At 45.0% G+C, this 19,654-nt stretch overlaps 1 protein-coding gene across 13 annotated transcripts in view; it reads right to left on the minus strand.

The window, feature by feature from the left end:
• ncam1b (neural cell adhesion molecule 1b) overlaps positions 1-19,654 on the minus strand; it is a 119,183-nt gene that overhangs the window by 61,182 nt on the left and 38,347 nt on the right. For all 13 annotated transcript variants that reach the window (XM_042068948.1, XM_042068960.1, XM_042068958.1 and 10 more), the window contains one exon: positions 1,692-1,766. In XM_042068948.1, the coding sequence (XP_041924882.1) occupies positions 1,692-1,766 (75 nt within the window). The remainder of the gene's footprint in view (positions 1-1,691; positions 1,767-19,654) is intronic.

Here is a 19,654-nt window from a genome sequence, read left to right on the forward strand (position 1 = left end):
TTCTTTGACAGTTGCAAAGGGGAAAATGTGAGGATAGTCTTCTTTGCGCCCAGTGTACCAGTACGACGTTCCAACCACTCACGTCTTCGTCAGATAGGCCTACACCATTACCTGTTGCAATATGTCTGTGTGCATTCCTACATTACGTCTATTTCTTTGATAACATGATTTGCTACCACGTACTGTAACAATAAGCCGCTATTATTATTAGGAATCAACACGCTTTGGTGGTATGCTGTGGGTTTTAATTAGCGGTCTACATGCCATGACAAATATTACCAGTAGTACTGACCGAACATGAAATAGATCGTTTACAAGTTATGGTAATGTTATTCTGGCGTGAACATTGCGCTTTCATCACGTTAGCACCCTATGATTACAGCTCATTATGTCTCGTCAAAATGATTACAGCTCGTTATGTCTCGTCAAAATTCATTGATGAAGGAAGGTTCGCTTTATCCCAGAGAACCATACTCATTTCACTTAGGCTAGACTAAAACATAAGAGAAGAACTTGGCACTAACCACCAGTAGTCGTGTTTTCTATAGCATATTCGTTAACCTGTCGTTCTTTGAACTCTTTAAAAATGTTGGGATATGTCTGCGAGGTGTTTAGCCAAGTTCCATGCGTAGCCTACAAGACTTTGAAACATATTTTACAAACGGGCCTCTGTGTACCTGAAGGCTTGCCTTCACTATTCGCGATGTATCCGAAATAGTTGCAGATTTCACTGCACCTTTTGTTTTATCCACAAGGCCTAGAACTGTCGGCAAAGAACTATGTTGACGTTGGCTGCGCACTCACTTACTCAGAGCTGCCTGCTTGACACGCCCACTTGCCTAGATGCGTGCAAGGAGCAGTGAGAGCAGCAGTGCACACAGACACAGAACTTTATTATTTTAATAAAGTATCGATTTTAAAAACGTCTGAAATCGTATCGTTTTTTGCGTGAAGGCATCGTGATACCTTTTTAGTATCGATACACCGTGCAACACTAGTCAGTGTACACAATCTAGCATGCATACTCTAACATGCACACATTATTGTAGCATGCATACTCCAACATGCACACTTCAACATGCATACACCAACATGCACACTTCAACATACATACTCCAACATGCACACTTCAACATACATACTCCAACATGCACACTCCAGTATACACACTCTACCATATACTCTCCATCATGTACTGTACACTGATGTAAGAGAGCTGCTGTCTCAGCACAATAACACACACATGCGTTTCCACACACTAAATTACTGATTACTGACACCTTTAACACAGAGCTGTCAGCAAGTGCCAAGGACTGTGGAAAGATGCGCTGGCACGACTATAGGCTGCCATACATCGGGCTAGTCTGCCACACACACTCTCGTCCACCATACACACAACTACAGGCTGCCACACTCTCGTCATTACAATTAAAGTCCAAAACACTTGGAGGTGACGATGAATATATTTTCTCTCTCTCTGATTATAACTGAGTATAATCCTGATAATCCTCACTATATACATAATGTGCATGTTTCAATGTTATAACAATGTATGATGACACTTAATAACAATGACACATAATATCTATTAACTACGCATAATATTGCTGCAATAATGGTATAATAATAGCATTAATAACAATAACAATAAAACAATAATTACTAAATTATAATGTATGTGACCCACATACCCTCACAGAGGAAGAATTTGCCCTCTCCGACACTGATCTCTCCCTGGGCAGGCATGATGTCCACCTGCAAAGCACCTGAAACAGAAAACACATGACACGTCTTGTTAAACACACACAGCTGATGAAGTCGACCAATTTAGGAGTGCCATAGTAAAACAGCCCCCCCCAAACCGAACACACACACACACACACACACACACACACACACACAGTTACTCCATCTTTGTGTTCTGCTCCTCTGAGAGCTTTTTGTGGAGGAGCCAATCTGAACCACCTTGCACACAAACACCCACACATTCTCTCTCCCCTGCTTTTTACACACACACACACACACACACACACACACACACACACACACACACACACACGTACACACACACCAACAGCTGTATGAAGGATCTGCACCACAGACACACACACACACACAATGTGAACACACACACGCACGCACGCACGCACACACGCACGCACGCACGCACGCACGCACGCACGCACGCACGCACACATTTAGACACACTGAGAGCTGTACGGAGCAGCCCATCTGCAGCAGCCTCTCTCAGGTAGCTATGGAAACCCCTGCTCTCCTCCCGTCACCTGCAGTAAACAGCATCGTTGATCACCCAGAGTATTTACACCTGCTCCTGTCGACACCCCGCGGCCCCCACACACACACACACACTAATCAGACACGCACACACATATCACACAAATCCACACACATTCTACTCTCCATCACACACCCAGACTATTTACACCTGCTCCTGTCTAAACCCCACAGACTCCCCCCACACATACACACAATCAAACTCAAACACACACACACACACACACACACAGAGACTCTACTCCGTTATACACATGCATTAATCACACACACACTACTCACACACGTCATATAATATCAGAAATAAATGGCGATTTATTTGAAAATGAAATCGCATGATATTGTGACAGTATTGCGTCATTAGATCTGTGACACCTCCTCTAGTCAATCGTGTGACTGTACCTGTGAGGGTGCCCCTGCCTGGCATCAGATGCCCAGCTATTTCCCAGCCCATGCCCGTCACCCTCTCCGGCCCTGGCGCACTGCCTTCTGGGAAACAGCGTGCTGCCCAGTCGATATCACATCACTGAGTCAATGCTATAATAGCAAGCTAGCAATCTATATCATATCACATATCATAGAGTCAATGCTAAACCAGACTAGCAATCTATATGACATCAATTAGTCAATGCTATAATAGCAAGCTAGCAATCTATATCATATCACATATCATAGAGTCAATGCTAAACCAGAATAGCAATCGATATCACATCACTGAGTCAATGCTATAATAGCAAGCTAGCAATCTATATCATATCACATATCATAGAGTCAATGCTAAACCAGACTAGCAATCTATATCACATCAGTTAGTCAATGCTTAAGCAGACTATCTATATCATGTCAGCTAGCTATCAATTTACAATTTACAGCGCTGAGGCAATGCTAACGACAAGTTAGCAAATACTGAATACTGAAATGATCATTAGGTCAGTGCTAATGACAGACTGAGACAACACTAAGGCCCTCAGTCTGGAGGACAGGCTAGCAACCTACACACACACGTTAGACTCTTGAGGGAATTCCATCACTATGATTCAATGCTCATAGACTACTACGACTCAGGTCGACACACATGTAAGGAAGACAAGAGTTACTATACACGTTAGGAAACTGGAGTTACTGCATATGATAGGAAACAGGAGTTACCGCACTGATAAGAGACCTGAGGAAGGGATCACAGCATCCCAGACAATGCCAGCTTTAGAGAGTAGATACTGACTTCCACACACACACCTAAGACTAACTTCCACACACACCTCAGGAAAAATGATGGTAAAGTTGCATCACACGGACAGTGCCCAGAGATTTCGCTACACACAGTCACACACACACCTTACATAAACTCACAGAAGTTACAGCATAGAGTCAGTATTCATAGAATGTTTCACACACATCTGCCAGCAGGTGAGTCAGTGCCCAGAGATTCCGCTTCACACACACACACACACACACACACACACACACACACACACACACACACACACACACACACACACACACACACACACGGGCGCACACCTCAGTAAGAGGGGTGGCAGAGCTCCAATAAACCTGTCTCGGAGCTATGCCAGTCTAGAGCTCTGGATTCATCCTGTAGCATTATTTCTCCATAATTCTGTTCTGCGGTCTGATTAACCTGTTATTTTCCCATAACTCCGTCCTGCAGTCTAATTAACTTGTTATTTTCCCATAACTCCGTCCTGTAATGTAATTAACTTGTTATTTTCCATAACTCTGTCCTGTCCAGCGTTTGGTGTTATTCTTCCGTCAAAGTTAAAGTCAACTAAAAGTCGTATTAAGTTAAAGTTGATGAAAGTCGTATTAAGCAGACCCTTATCCATATAGGCATAGCTCTGTCCTGTAGTGGAATTTAAGTGTTATTTTAGCATAACTTTCCTCCAGAGTGTGTAAACACACACGGCTTCATTATTTCTCACAGACACATTGGTTGCCCACGGCAACCGTCGACTGTCTGGATGGTGAATCTCCTTCTTCTGCTCAGTAAACAGCCCTAACCCTAGCAAGCATGACACAGTCGCACACACACACACACACACACACACACACACACACACACACACACACACACACACACAATCGACCCCCACCCAGTTCCTGGTTTCTTTGGGGGATCTTGTTAGACTGTGAGGATCAATATCTCTGCCGATAACATAATGATGTCACCTCGGTCATGCAGCCAGAGAAATCTGTGAATATCTGGATATGCTTCAAATATCCACATCGATCTCTGAAATTACAGCCTGGCCCAAAAGCAGCAGAGAAAAACAGCATGTGAGACAACATCATTATTGGAGAGGGCATTACGTCTGGAGCAGAGACGAGACACTGTAAATCCATATGATATGTGTCTCTAACAACAATCTTATGCCTGTTTGCTAGCCTATTCCTGCATAAGGGGATTTCATTCCCTTAAATTTCTTTCCCTTATTTCCCATGTTAGCAATATGTGCATATTACTACGTATTCTAAACTCAACGGCTTACCCTGGCTGGTACTAAACCTACATGCATATCATGACAATATATTCTTTAATAGCTATGTTATGTAACTTAATGAAAGGCACGATGCTGCATGCGTCTGTTTGAGATGTGCAGTACAGCAGGGGTTTATTGTGTAGCCATGCGGTCTCTAAGGCTTCTGTTGGCCTTACTGCTAGCGGTTAGCCAGTCGCTAGCCAGCTCAACACACACACACGCACACACACACACACACACACACACACACACACACACACACACACACACACACACACACAGACCATCCCCCTCTCAAGTCTCTCATCAGGCCTCCGCCTGTAATCAATCACAGGCTCACAGTCAGTCAGTGATTGGCCCTTTGGGGCGCCAGTCAAGTACTCAGATCCAATAGGAGTGGAGCGGTCTGTTTGTGTAATCACTGCTAGCGTGTTGCATAGAGCCCAGTGATTACGCATAAACCTACTCTCCTTCCTTTTACTGGTAGCTCTCAGCTCAAATTACCCTCACTGGACATCACTGGACATCACTCACACACAATCTTCACTATAGGCGTCCCAGGGGCATGGCCAGCTACCAAGCAAGACATGCTCATTGCCAGCACTCAAGCATCAATAAAACCTCGCTGTGGGTGAACTCGTAAGATCAGGTTACACCCTCTCTACTGTAAGCGTGTGTCTATCACTCAGGTCGAGCGCTGGGCCAGCTGGTTGCTACACCGCTCCTTGGTCTCTTTGCAGCGCTGAATCAGAGGGACCCAAACCTGTCCAACCCCTCCTGATCTCACTCAGATTTACCCCAGTCGCTCTCTCCGATCAGCTGCTACACTCAGATTTGCCCCAGTCGCTCTCTCCGATCACCTGATACATTCAGATTTGCCCCAGTCACTCTCTCCAGTCGGCTGCAACGAGTCAGCAGCTGAATGAGTCCAGCAGCTGTCTCATCATGAATACAAAAGCGAATCTGGCGAGTCCATCCCTCCAGGACCTCAAAACCTCTCCTGAAAGCCTCAAATGGAAAGAGATAATAAGTCCTGCTTGAAGCGTAGCCTACTTTTGTTTAAAGTACATCTCACACCGGCACAGTGCACTAGTTCAGTGGGTGTAGGCGACTATATTAAACTGATCCACTTTGGTGTAATGAAGCCTGCCACAGACTCTTCAAAAGTGTGACTTCACCTGTGGGGGCACAATCTGCCCTGCAGTTTTTCACACAAGTACATTCTACTGCCCCCACTTGAACTGCAAGGCACGGCAAGGCAATGACGGGGCCCAACGGGAAACGCTCTCTGTTCTCTGCCGAGCTGTCCTGTCGCCTCGACTTCAAAAGCCCGGAATTTGACTACGTTCTTCGAGGCTTACTTCACACCACCCCAAAGTCCTGAGCTGCGGGCCTAATGACTGTTATGAGCACAGGAGTGTGACAGCCCCATTCAGACGACGATGCTGCTTCTAAACAAGATGGAGGCTATTATGAGAAGAGAGACTTCCAACGCTTCCCGTTCCGCCGCATGTGAGAACAAATAAAACAAGAGTGTATAAATATCCACAGTAATGTGTGTGACGGGCGGTGCAGCTCTGTGCCTGGGGAGGCTGCTAATATGTTTGTGTGTGTGTGTGTGTGTGTGTGTGTGTGTGTGTGTGTGTGTGTGTGTGTGTATGTGTATGTGTGCGTGTGTGTCTCAGGTATTTATTTACTCCAGTTGACACACCTGACAGAAGCAGCCCACCCCCTTCACTGGCCCTTGACAGCATCACACAATTAGTGGTGAACCAGGCAATTAGTTCAGCTAACACCCAGATCAGGAGGTGTGTGTGTGTGTGTGTGTGTGTGTGTGTGTGCGTGTGTATGTGTGTGTGACTGTGCATGTGAATATATGTGTGTAAATGTTTTATGAGTGTGTGTGTGTGTGTTTGTGAATGTATGCTCGTAGACCTGCGTGTGTATTTATGTATATGTGTGTGTGTGTGTGTGTTTGTGTGTGTGTGAGTGTGCACATTTATGTCATGAGGAACTCTGAAACAGTGAGTAGAAACCATAAGCAGACACACACACAAACTAAATTAAAGATCTCCTAACAGGAAACAGTGGAGTCAGGCTTTGATGAGGCCCTGATACACCAACTGTCCTACACAGAACACACACACACACACACACACACACACACAAACACACACACACACACACTCTCTATCTCTCAATTTAATGCCAGGGTTTGAGGGGAACTGTGCCACTCCAACCACCGATTCTCTGCTAAAAATATGAAAATAGCTGTCAAATAGTGCTCTTAAAGCAAAACATAAATAAGCACTTAGCCTCCCACCAGCGCCATGACTCATCAGATAGCGATTATGGGGGAGCATGGCCCCGTCAGGCCCCTCCCTCCTCCGACTGGACACTTCCTCACTCCCATCAACCCTCTCTCCTGCTCAACAACCACTCTCAACCAATCGCACACCTCTGTTCAAGAAAGCTTCTCAAACAACCAAACATCTCTACTCAACAACCACTCTCAACTAAGCACACACCTCTGTTCAAGAAAGCTTCTCAACCAACCAATCAAACATCTCCACTGAACTGCTCTCAACCAATCACACGCCTCTGTAGTGTGGCTCTACAGATGACTAATGCCGGGCCCAAGCAGAGATCACACACCGATAACACAAATGCAACTTCAGATGGGATGGTGGAAGAGGACCTTAAATAAGCCATTTAAGTACTTGAATTGAGTTATAAAAATAATGTGTAGACTAAAAAACACAGCAGGGATGGGTGATAAAGACTTTTAAACTATATCACGATATTTCACGGTATTCTAAATACTTAAATTAAGTAATAACAATAGCAATGGGGAGACTACATGACACAAACAACACTGTCAGTCAGTGTGGACTGAAATGGCTGTTGAGTGCCTGGCTCCAAATGTTTGGCCTTCTGTCTGAGCCAGGGGTAGTTTGATTTCCGTTGGACGTGTTTTGTTTTGGAAGTCGGAGCTAAACTGAGGAGACAGAAAATAGAGAGTAGCATATATAAATAAATAAAGTTTTTGTGGGCAACATTATAAATGATTTGAAAAGAAACAGCACGCCACAATGGAATCAGCATATCCAATCAATATTCGAGGGAAGCTTCTGGAGAGCGCATTGATGTGGTGAGGCGACACATTAGCTATTGATCTGAGAGACGACCGCTCCATCAGTGTGGGTGTGTTTGTGTGTTTGTGTGTGTGTGTGAGAGTGAGAGACTTTCATCAACAAACTAAGCAGGTGTGATTGAGAGATGCCACAGGAGCTCAGAAGGCTACAATCATGCCCAATGCATCGACACGCCAGGAGTGTGCGTGTGTGCGTGTGCGTGTGTGTGTGTGTATGGAAAAGCTGTTCAGACATGCACACACAAACACATACACAAGCTGTCCATGCTGGGAGGCTTCATCACCACTTCAGCACATCAGAGTGTGAAGCCGGAGTCTCACTGATGCCATGGAGTGCTCAGAGTCGCATGGAAACCACCTGCATTGGCCAGACCAGTCAAGCCGGCACCTCCATCTCACAGGGAGTTTTGAGTGAAATATACTGCAGCTCAACAGCTGAACCCAGGCTCTTGCTATTGCTAGACACAGGCTCCTACTACCATTGTCCTGAGGTTCCCACTGCTGCTAGACCCAGGCCCATACTGCTGCTGGACCCAGGCTCATACTACCGTTGTCCTGAACTGCTGCGGCTCTAGTCTGTGTGTGTGTATTATGGTTGCAGCCTCCTGGACATGGATGATATCCTCCACATAGCTGGCTCTTCTATATAAGGTGTTCAATGGTGCTGAAGGGGCTTCCCTTTTATAATAACATGACAAATAAGCATCACAAGACCAATAAACACGCTTTGCTATGCTTGGCCTGACCGATGTACTGTGTTTCATATACATTTACAGGGTTTACAGAGTTCCCACTCTAAGTCAAATGTAAAATTCCATGACTTTTTGCATGGCTTTTCATGACAAAAATCCTGAATTTCCATGACCTTATTAAATAAATAAATGGGCATTGAAAAACAAAGCAAAGTTGGGCTAACCACAACCACTCAAGCAAGAGGTAATGGAAAAGCCCCAAATATGATATAATTCTCTGACTTTCTATGTCTGGAATAGACTTTATTAAAGAAGCCCTATGCAACAATTTTAGGCAGTTAGGCAATTTTTTAACCTTAATTATGCAGGTTGAGAGTCGTTCTGATGGTTCTACAACACTTTCTGGGTTGTTTGGTGGATGCTTCGTCTCCCCATATCGCTTCTCCGCGGAAAAAACGAATATGCAACTTTCTGTTCCCAGTCCGGGTAAATCCGGATGTGACTCAGCAGAAGTATCCAATCGCGCCTCGAAAATGTAGTCAGATTGTAGTTTCTAAGAAGACTGCAAAACGGACACCGACTTGGCTTTGTTGCTGTTGAAATTGTAAGTAGCCTACCCTTGGGTGAACTTCGTTTTTGTAATGTGGTTTGATAGTCTCTTGAACAATGTGTTTGCTCGACCGTTTTATTGTGATTTTATTCTTGATGGCTAGCTCACTAGCTAGTAGGGGTTTAGCGTAGCAGTCACTTGCTACCAAAGCTGCAGGGGGAGCTATGTCGTGAAAAATGTGAGCCCAAATCCAGCGAAAACCCAGAAACAGTGAAGGAATAACCAGACCTGCATAGGGCTTCTTTAACATTCCATGATATTCCAGAAATTCCATGACCCGTGGGAACCCTGCGTTAAACACCTGTCTGCAACCAGGTGTAACTTCTGTGCCCTAAGCCTGCCCTGCTCCATCAGCATGTAGAGGGCGGTAGATGGCTGATGGTTCAAGTGCACCTTGCAGTGGGATGTGAGTCCATCTTTGACTTGTATGTTCCTGCTGGGAAGCTCTGGACACCTCCTCATGAGGGGCGTCATTCTATAAGGAAAGGTGGGGTCTGGTCGGGGGTAGTAGAGGGCGGAGATGGGGCAGTTTTCCTCACAGAATGACGCCCATTGTGAGGTCAGCCAGTGGTTCACCATAGAGACCAGTCCAGGCGCAGGGAGGCCCCTCCACACTGTCTCCCCCTCAGCTCCTGGTTTAAACAGCTCTCTACAGCGCTTTTGTTTGCGCTATTTATGAGTTTATGGTTTCATCATAAAACCTTCTTTCTGGGGGAGTTAAAAGGGACTTCCCCCCACCCAAAGCAGAGCCATGCTGTGCCTTTAGGAAACCGACGCTGGTTACTTTCTTTGAAATGGTGCTTGTGCACTTTCATGGGGCAAAACGCGGTGCAGCGATGCCAGTAATCTGCTCCAAATTTCTGAGGAGTCTGCCAATCTGGCTCTCAAAATAACAACAAGAAAAAAACAAGACAAAATCAAGCAGACACAGCGAGTGACCTCATACTCAATCACCAAGTGTAACACAAACTCGCCCAAAGCATCTTCAGACCTAAAAACAACTATTTCTTAAAAAAAAAGAACAAGACAAAAACCCTAAAGGCTTCATGCTTCCACAGACAGATGGTTTCAACAACACAAATACGCAGTGACCAGCAAAAATAAGTCCAACCTATTACACAGCAGAGATGTCTATACAGTGTAGATAAAACAGATCGCCCAATCAGGTACTGAGGTACATTTCCCTGACAATGAAGAAGCAAACAGCTGCAAGGATGAAGCACCACTGTGTGTGTGTGTGTGTGTGTGTGTGTGTGTGTGTGTGTGAGCTGTCATTTTCTTGGCTGAAGGCTGGATGTGAGGGGGCTGCAGGAACAACGCTAGACTAACTAACGACTAATGAACACTGCACTGAGACGACAATTGAGGGGACAACGGAACATAAAACAGAATGAAAGACAACAGAGCCCCGAGAGAGACACAGATGGGAGGAAGAGAGAGGGAGAGAAAGAGGGAGACAGAGAGAGAGATAGAGAGAGAGAGATGGGAGAAAGGAGAGAAGGGAGAGATAGGAGGGGGAAAGAGAGGAAGGGAGGGAGAGAGAGGGGGGAGAAGATGGAGAGAGAGAGAGAGAGAGAGAGAAGGAGAGTAAGGCCAGCACAGTGAGAAGAGAAAGGAGAGAAGGGAGATGGGGAGGAAAAGTGAGAGGGGGAAGAAGGTGAGTGAAAGTAGAGAGGGAGAGAGAGGGAGAGACAGGAAAGATAGAGAGAGGGTGAAAGAAAGGAGGGAAAGAGAGAAAGAGGGAGAAGCAGACACAGTGAAAAGAGGAATAAAAAGGGGAGGGAAAGAGAGAGGAAAGAGGGAGAGAGAAAAAGAGAGAGAGAATAAGGTGAAACAGAGAGCAGGAGTAACCAACATAAAAGACCATTAACAGCTACCTCTCTCTTGGTCGATACTGGGAATTGATTTCAACCAATCAGTGATCACGACAACTCTGTAGGTGCTTCTCCACAGTAACCACTTCAATAATGGCTTCCTGCTCACAACTCTGGCCTCCAGGAGTGTGTGTGTGTGTGTGTGTGTGTGTGTGTGTGTGTGTGTGTGTGTGTGTGTGTGTGTGTTTGTGTGTGTGCGATTGAAACTCAAACATCACACAGATCTGTATTAACTCAAATGTCAAGCACAAATCTATTTAACTTCCACTGCTCAGGCTTCTTCACACACTGCAAATGTAAAGCTCCAACATCATTTACAGGTGTGTGTGTTGCTGAAACCCTCCTGCAGAACACTGTAGTATTATGGAGTCCTATAGCCCATTGGTTCCCAAAGGGTGGGTCGCGTCCCACAGGTGGGTCGCAGGAGATTTTATTTGGGTCGCCAGCATAGTCACAATTTATGTTGTGTAGGCTAATAGCTTATAGCCTACCATTCAGCCAGGGAAGCTAGCACCTTTCTTTTAGGATCTAGCTCGTTTACTACCACAGTCTAGTGGTGTCATGTTTTTTGTCATAACTCAATCTGTGCATTTTTGCATGTAGTATAGTTGCACAAACAATACCAGATACCAGCTCTTTAGCTTGGCCAATTAAAAACTAAAATGTGTCATTTGAAATCTCAAAGACCGTGCTGTCAACAACGAAGCAAACCTCCATAGACCGGACATTATGCTGTTGATAGTTTCGATTGTAGATGCAATCTTTACAGTTAATAGCAGCCTCTTCACATTCCTCCTTAGTTCTGATTTAAAATGCACAACAGTGCATTAGATTAGGGTACCTTTTAAATGGACATTTTAAACGCTGTTTTCCTGACGTTTTCCGTCTCATGAACTCCACTACAGTAGCCTGACGGCGCATTATCTCACGAACTCCACTACAGTAGCCTGAAGGCGCATTATCGTTGATCTTCCTGTATTCTTCACCCATTGCGCAAAAGCCTCTTGTTCTGATATTTATTAATTCCACAGTCTTACACCATAGCCTATCACAACACCAATACAGCCTTAGCACAAACAATCACAATTTTAAAAATGCAGAAAATGCGGATTTAAATTCCAAATAAAGAAACCTCCACAATTAGGCTATAATATAACAACTTGAGTTATTTGCATAGGCTATGTTTACATCGGAATCGGCGTCCACGGTGTTATGGATCCAACTGTCTGCAACGCAACGTAGACTAACATCTCTCTTTAAAAATACAGGAACAGCTTATTATGCTGAGAGTGACTTGTAGCATGCGAGAATATTCCCAAACTCTCGGATGCGCATTAAAACTGATCTTTTCTGATCTTCACTGATCCATTGTAGAATGGTTTGAAGGGGCCCAACATGGCCTAAAACATCAACAATTTGGGCAGTATTTAATGGTTGCATATTAGAAGTGAATTGGGTCGCGATGGTCTGTCGTTTTTAAAAAGTGGGTCCCCAGAAAAAAAAGTTTGGGAAACACTGCTATAGCCCACTCAGTAGAGATAGGCCTTTAGTCATATACACACACCGCTTTCACACAAACCACTCTGAATGTGACAAAGATACAAGGCTGTGTTCAGTATCCATGAAACACCTTCATATACTGATATTTGACCCCTAAAGGAGAAATGTTATAGAAAAGGAAAATGGCATATCTTAGGAAGAGTCTGAGAAAAGAAAGAAAAGAGTCTGAATCTGTTTATAAAGGGAACAGCTCAATAACGCTCAACCTGAGAGGGAACAGCTCAATAAGGCTGCATCTGTTTATAAAAGGAACAGCTCAATAAGGCTGCATCTGTTTATAAAAGGAACAGCTCAATAAGGCTGCATGTGTTTATAAAAGGAACAGCTCAATAAGGCTGAATGTGTGAGAGAACAGCTCAATAAGGCTAAATCTGAAAGGGTCCGAGGCCAGCCCAGTGTTCCCCTGCCACTGTTCCAGCACACCACCATGAGTGCAGAACCGTACAGATAGCCTGCCTATGATGCACTCCGCTCCGAGCAGAACATCGTCAGAATAAGCTGCGGTGAAAATAAACTCGCCGTAACCATGCAACTGGAATGCTAACATGCTTGAGGGCTGTCTGTCAGAACCTATTTCCCGTCCATCATTCAGGCCATGTCTATACAATCCTCATTTCATTGCATTTTCACTAAAAATAGGCCCTTTATGCTAATGCAGAGTCATTTAAAGAGGGTAAATAATATAATATAATAAATGCTGAATGATAACAATAACAAGTTGCAGAACAGAACAACAGAACTGAATTCCCTCGGAAAACAGGCCCATTCTGCTATTTAATGCTGAGCGAGTGTTTATTTGAAGTGGGTAGACGATAAATAATCAGATTTATTACACTGAATAATAATGATAACAGTTGCAGAGCAACCGAACTGAATCTGTAGACAGACAACACAGGGCAGCATCCGAGGCACCACGCACACACACTGAATTTAAACTGAGGAAGCTTTTGAGAGAGAACTTTTCGCCAACTTCTCAAAGGGGCAAAGGACTGCCTTGAGACGGAAGCCATTTTGGTTAAACAGGATTCAGTAACGTTAAACTGATCAACGATATTGAAGTGTTTATAAGATTACTTATTTAGTCCTCTAGTTTAATTTCAACGTTCAGGTAAACCTGCAACTATATTATATGCTATATGCTGGAGGCTGGGAGATGGGGTGATGTGCACTTGCGGTGTTTCGCACACATGGACAGAGTGTTTTACACACATGGACGGAGTGCTTTACACACGTGGACGGAGTGGAGTCCATAAACCCAGTAATGATATGGAGGGATTCAAACTAGATGCAATGCTGTAGAAATAGAACGCTGAATTATGCAGGTAGACGTGCAATTGGATAATCGGAGTTATTCAGCACTCAGTATGATGCACCACTTAACACTGTGTGTTTCTGTTTGTGTGTGTGTGCATGTCTGTGTGCGTGGTGTGTGTGTGTGTGTGTGTGTGTGTGTGTGTGTGTGTGTGTGTGTACATGTCTGTGTGTGTGTGTGTGTGTGTGTGTGTGTGTGTGTGTCTGTATCCGTGTGTGTGTGTGTGTGTGTTTGGTTTGTCTGACCAGGAGGACTCTGGTGCAGAGAGAGCTTTCTCACAGAGCTGTTCTGTGGAAGACCAAGACTTGGGCCTGGGGGATGCAGCAGACCAGCAGAAGAATAAAACACAGGCTCCAAATTAGAGGGTGCCGCAACAACCCAGCCACGGTCCCACTTTTCAGACTATAAAGAGAATTATAAAGCAAACCCTACAGTTCACTGACCATCCAAGAAGTACATTCTAATCCAGTCTTTTGATCTTCGTTCACACTTGCTAGGCAGAATTTTTTAACAGCTTTGCCACACTTTGCTTCATTTGAAGTATGTTTTTCTGACATCTGTTTGGTTGGAAAGACATCAGACGTCATGCTATCACTTTTTTTTAAATCTTTTTTGATGAATTGTTCCATTATTTAACAGGTCATTTTTTTTTTATTGGCCGAACTTCATTCTGTTGATCATTTGATGATCATCTGATAGACTCGCACGTTAAATCAAAATCACAAGCCCCTATTCACAGCCCAGATATTTACAGTACACTAGGCAGATAGCAGTTTACTGACTTGCTCCTGCATTAAAGGGAAATAGCAGATTCACGCTTGAGTGTGTACACATTTACATCCATGCATAATGGATCCAGCTGCAGGAGCTGTACGAACTGCAATTAGTCAACGCCTGACTGCCAGGCACGGGAAAGGGGAGGTCTTTTCTTTATGGGGTTAAAGGTGAGAGAGTGTGTGTGGAGGGTGCGTTGTGAGTTGAGAGAGTGTGTGTTGAGTGTGTGTTTTGAGTATGTTCAGTGTGTTGGGAGTGTATGTTGAGTGTGTGTTGAGAGTGTTTTGAGTATGTTCAGTGTGTTGGGAGTGTATGTTGAGTGCATGTTCGCATGAGTTGGTTGAAGCTACCGTGGCTCTGCTGACTTCCCTGTACCATCTCATTAGAATCACAGTGCTCTCAATGGGCCATCCTGATGGAGCAGATCCTCACTGAATCAGGCTATTACTGATGGGATTGTGTGTGTGTGTGTGTGTGTGTGTGTGTGTGTGTGTGTGTGTGTGTGTGTGTTAATACTGCAGGCCATAAGCCTTAATTAGAAGCCTGCACACTCTGTCTCTCCCAGAAGTGAGGCTCTCTTTCATCTCACTGAGACATACTGTATGTTTCTCTCTCTCACTCCTGATCATAACCAAACCCCAAGAGCCGACCCACCGGCAGGGTCGATCAGAGGTGCGTGGGAGAAGACACTGGTCAAGGATGGGCATCATTTTTTGTGCGGGAGCGTGTGTGTGTGTGTGTGCGCATAATCAGCATTCAGAGAGCTCAGAACACCGAAGGACCCCTGAAAGGTGCATCTCTGTCAGTGAGGATATGAAAATCACCCGTAGCAACCAGAGAACGGGAAGGCTAAACCGAGAGCATTTCACGGAATGTTCCAGCACTAAAGTAGCTGTGTGTGTGTGTGTGTGTGTGTGTGTGTGTGCCTTTTGTCTGAATGAGTGAGACTGATGGCAGCTGAATGAGGAGGTCTCTGTAGGAACAGCTGGGTCTAAGCAGGTCGGTATCAAACAAACCTCCTCATTGTGTTGCTGCTGCTGCTGCTAAATCATTGATGAGGAGAAAACAATGGCTGCAGATCTACTCCTCTCCGCTTGGCCCTGGCCCTCACTGCACTCGCATCTGTGTGTGTGTGTGTGTGTGTGTGTGTGTGTGTGGTGTATGTGTGTGTACTGTATGTGCGAGTGTGTGTGTGTGTGTGTGTTGTGTGTGTGTGTGTTGTGTGTGTGTGGTGTGCGCTGTGTGTGTGGTGTGTGTGTAGGGGGGTTATTGATGGTAGCTATGTACAGTGGATCTGTGGAATGTGGGAATTAGGATGCAAAGAGGGCACCCTTCTGAAATACTTGTGTGTCGAGATGTCGTTAAAAAGCTGCCCTCTTGCAAATGTTCTCCCAAACATGCTTTTCAGTCACGCTGACTGAAAAGGATGATTCATGTAGGTCTAGAAAGAGCTTGTGTGAGTGTGCGCGTGTGTGTTTATGTGTAAGAGGTCTGCTTTTAGTGTTTCTGTGGGAGGAAGTAATATTTCCAACTTGGTTGAATTCTCTCTTTGATTAGGAGGTTGCTTGGTAACTACAAATGGTAAGTTCCTCTTGCTTTCCTTCCAGCCCATAACAAACTATGGGATGGATCAGCTTACATGAACTTGACTGACCAAAGACCAGCTCACATTACAGTAACACAATTGACCACAGACCGGCTCACATTAACATGGCTGACCAGAGACTGGCTCACATGAATGCGGCTGACCAGTCCCTGTGAGTGTACTACTGTATGCGGCCAGTGTGCTAAAAACACTCCCAATCTGCCCTCAGAGGGAACCCAAACAGAGTAGAGGTGAGGTGAGGAGAGGTGAGCGGAGGTGTGTGGTCCATGGGGTTGGGATGGAGACCGGAGCTCTGATGGTCACTCTCATTGTGCAAGAGAGGTTTGGGTTGCACGTCTGTGTGTGTGTGTGTGTGTGTGTGTGTGTGTTTATGTGTATATATATATGTGTGTGTGTGCGTTTGTGTGTGAATGTGTGCGTGACTGCGTATATGTTTCCTCTCTCTGGCAGTCTCTAGATCAGCCCTCAGAGGATGTCCACGTGGCCATGCAGTGTGTGTGTGTGTGTGTGTGTGTGTGTGTGTGTGTGTGTGTGTGTGTGTGTGTGTGTATGGACTATAGGGTATGGCCTTGCATGCGTTATAGGGTTTCTTGGCAGTATACAGTGTGGCCTTTGAAAGCTGCCTCTCGTTTGAATGTTAATAGACCATGGAGCTGCTAAGACCTGATTACGCTCTACGTAAAGGTTAAAACATGCACATTTTGCCCTATTTTTATGTTGTCAACAAAAAACACAAATGACACAAAAAACAACTTACACCCACAAATGTGACTAAAACACTGGCCATGGCAGTGTGTGTGTGTACTGTATGTGTCATGGCAGTTTGTTGAGGACGTTATTCCAAATGCTGCTCTCTGTGAGGCTTAATGTCCTTATTCTGTGTGTGTGTGTGTGTGTGTGTGTGTGTGTGTGTGTGTGTGTGTGTGAGAGAGGTGGTGTTATGCGCTCACTCTATGGGTTGCTGCTGCTGCTAGGCGACGGTACCTGATACGCTAGGCTGCCCGGGTGCTGCTGCTGCTGCTGCTGCTGCCTAAGCTGATTACCCCTGAGGGGGGCGGCCTGCTGCTGCTGCTGCCGGATCATAGCCAGATCTGAGCCAGCATTGGGCCAGATGAGCCCTGAGCTGTGCCACCTGTGGGGACCGCTCCCAGGCGTGTCTGCTGGGCTGGCTCAGTTCAAACAAAGACTCACACACACACGTGTGCACATGCACAAACATTCTCACAGTCACACAGACACAGACACACACAGACACACACACACATATGCATGCACACAAACACTCTCTCTGTGCCTTCATCTCTCCCTCTCGGTGTGCCTCTATACATTTCTGAATCTCTCCCCTCCTTCTATGGTAATCTCTCTCTTCCTTTTTCTCCCTCTATACCTCTCTCTATTACTCTCTTCCATTTTTCTCTCACTCCATCTCTCATTCTATACCGCTCTGCCCCCCTCTATACCTCTCTCTCAACCTCTATACCTCCATCTTTCTCTCTCTCCCTCTCCATCACGCTCTTTCTCCAGTAAAGAACTCTCAAAGGACTATTCAAAGGAGTAAGCATTTCTTCTCTCTCTGGTGTACAGTGTGTGGATAACTGCTGTGTGTGTTAGTTAATGAGGATTAATGTCCTCATGTTTAATGCCCTTTAAAACCTGGATGCTGATAAGACAGCACAGTAATTCAGCGGTTAATGCCACAGCGCATTATGAGTATAACAATAAAACCATGGCAGCTCTCATGTAAACCACCCTGTAAAGAGCAGCAAGGCTTTTAGCACAGAGATGGTAGCCTACTGTAGCAAAAGCATGAGGTAGAAAAGCTTTAGGATACTACCTGTAACAGAGGCCTGGAGTAGATATGCTTTAGGATGCTACCTGTAACAGAGGTCTGGGGTAGATATGTTTTAGGATGCAAAACTGTAACAGAGGTCTGGGGTAGATATGCTTTAGGATGCTACCTGTAACAGAGGCCTGGGGTAGATATGCTTTAGGATGCTACCTGTAACAGAGGCCTGGGGTAGATATGCTTTAGGATGCTACCTGTAACAGATGTCTGGGGTAGATATGATTTAGGATGCTACCTGTAACAGAGGCCTGGGGTAGTTATGCTTTAGAACCAAGCAAACCCTCCTAAAGCATATCTAAGGCCTGGGGTAGATATACTTTAGAATGCTAACTGTAACAGAAATGTTGATGATAGGTTTAAGATACATCTGGCAACACCAAAGAACTTTTCCTCTGTCGCACGCACGCTATTTGTTTATCCAGCACCGGCTTTGCAAATAACGATGTCCATAGACAAGATAGAATATTTTGCATGACTTATAAAAGTACGATGTATTGCGACATCAGATGCAAGTCAAATTTGTAGTTTCTTATGTCTCATTCATTCGAACTACAGATCCGCTACCCGATCTAGCAAACTTACATAGTGCGGTTATAGCCGATAGAGGGCCGCGAAGCGAATGCAGAATTGTCGTTCACCCTGTTATGAGTTGATAAACCACTGAAACGATTTTGGAAACATTATTTTAAGGTATAAAAAACTCTTTGATGTTGCTTTAAGGCATATGCCATGGTTGTAAGAAGTAATCGATCTAAGGCAAGCGTGATGTTAAGTATAACTGGTTAAAGTTAAGGTGTATCTGGTTTAAGGGGGGAAAAAAAGCAGTGAGGCAGTGATACTGCACTGGTTTAAGACAAAAAAGCAATGACACTCTGCTAGTTTAAGGTCTAGATAGAAACAGAAAAGCTCTAAGTTTAAGGTGTAGACTCTGTGATGCTCTGTGCTAGCCTAGAAATCTAGACGCACCCTAGCGGCGGCAAATTAATTTGCTCAGCCTGTACGTCTAGTATCAAACCATAGGGATTTCTATTGGCTAACACCGTGGATGTTATTCAATCACAGCGCTCTATTTTGTTAGAGAGTCCTAAGGCGGGCTTAACAGGATAACGACAGTCCTGCGACGGTGAACAACAAGGAAGGTGGCTATGGCGAACGAAGAGCGGTTGTTTGAATCGGCGTTGGCGTCAACTTTGGAGAAGTTGGACTTGTGCTTTTTTTTGAAAGTTGAGCAACACAATGCACTTAAGTCATTCCTTTCGAAGAAGGATGTATTTGCCGTTTTGCCGACCGGATACGGATATGGTCGTAGCGCTGGCCTATTACATGCCTAGGCAGTTTGAAAGACAATTTTCTGCCCGCCCCTTGGATTAAGCGAGGTGAATGGTTCGATGCCAGACTATACATTTCAATGATATAGGATGGCCCGCCAGGCT

Source organism: Alosa sapidissima, chromosome 17, assembly GCF_018492685.1.
Source record: "Alosa sapidissima isolate fAloSap1 chromosome 17, fAloSap1.pri, whole genome shotgun sequence".
Classification (NCBI taxonomy): domain Eukaryota; kingdom Metazoa; phylum Chordata; class Actinopteri; order Clupeiformes; family Clupeidae; genus Alosa; species Alosa sapidissima.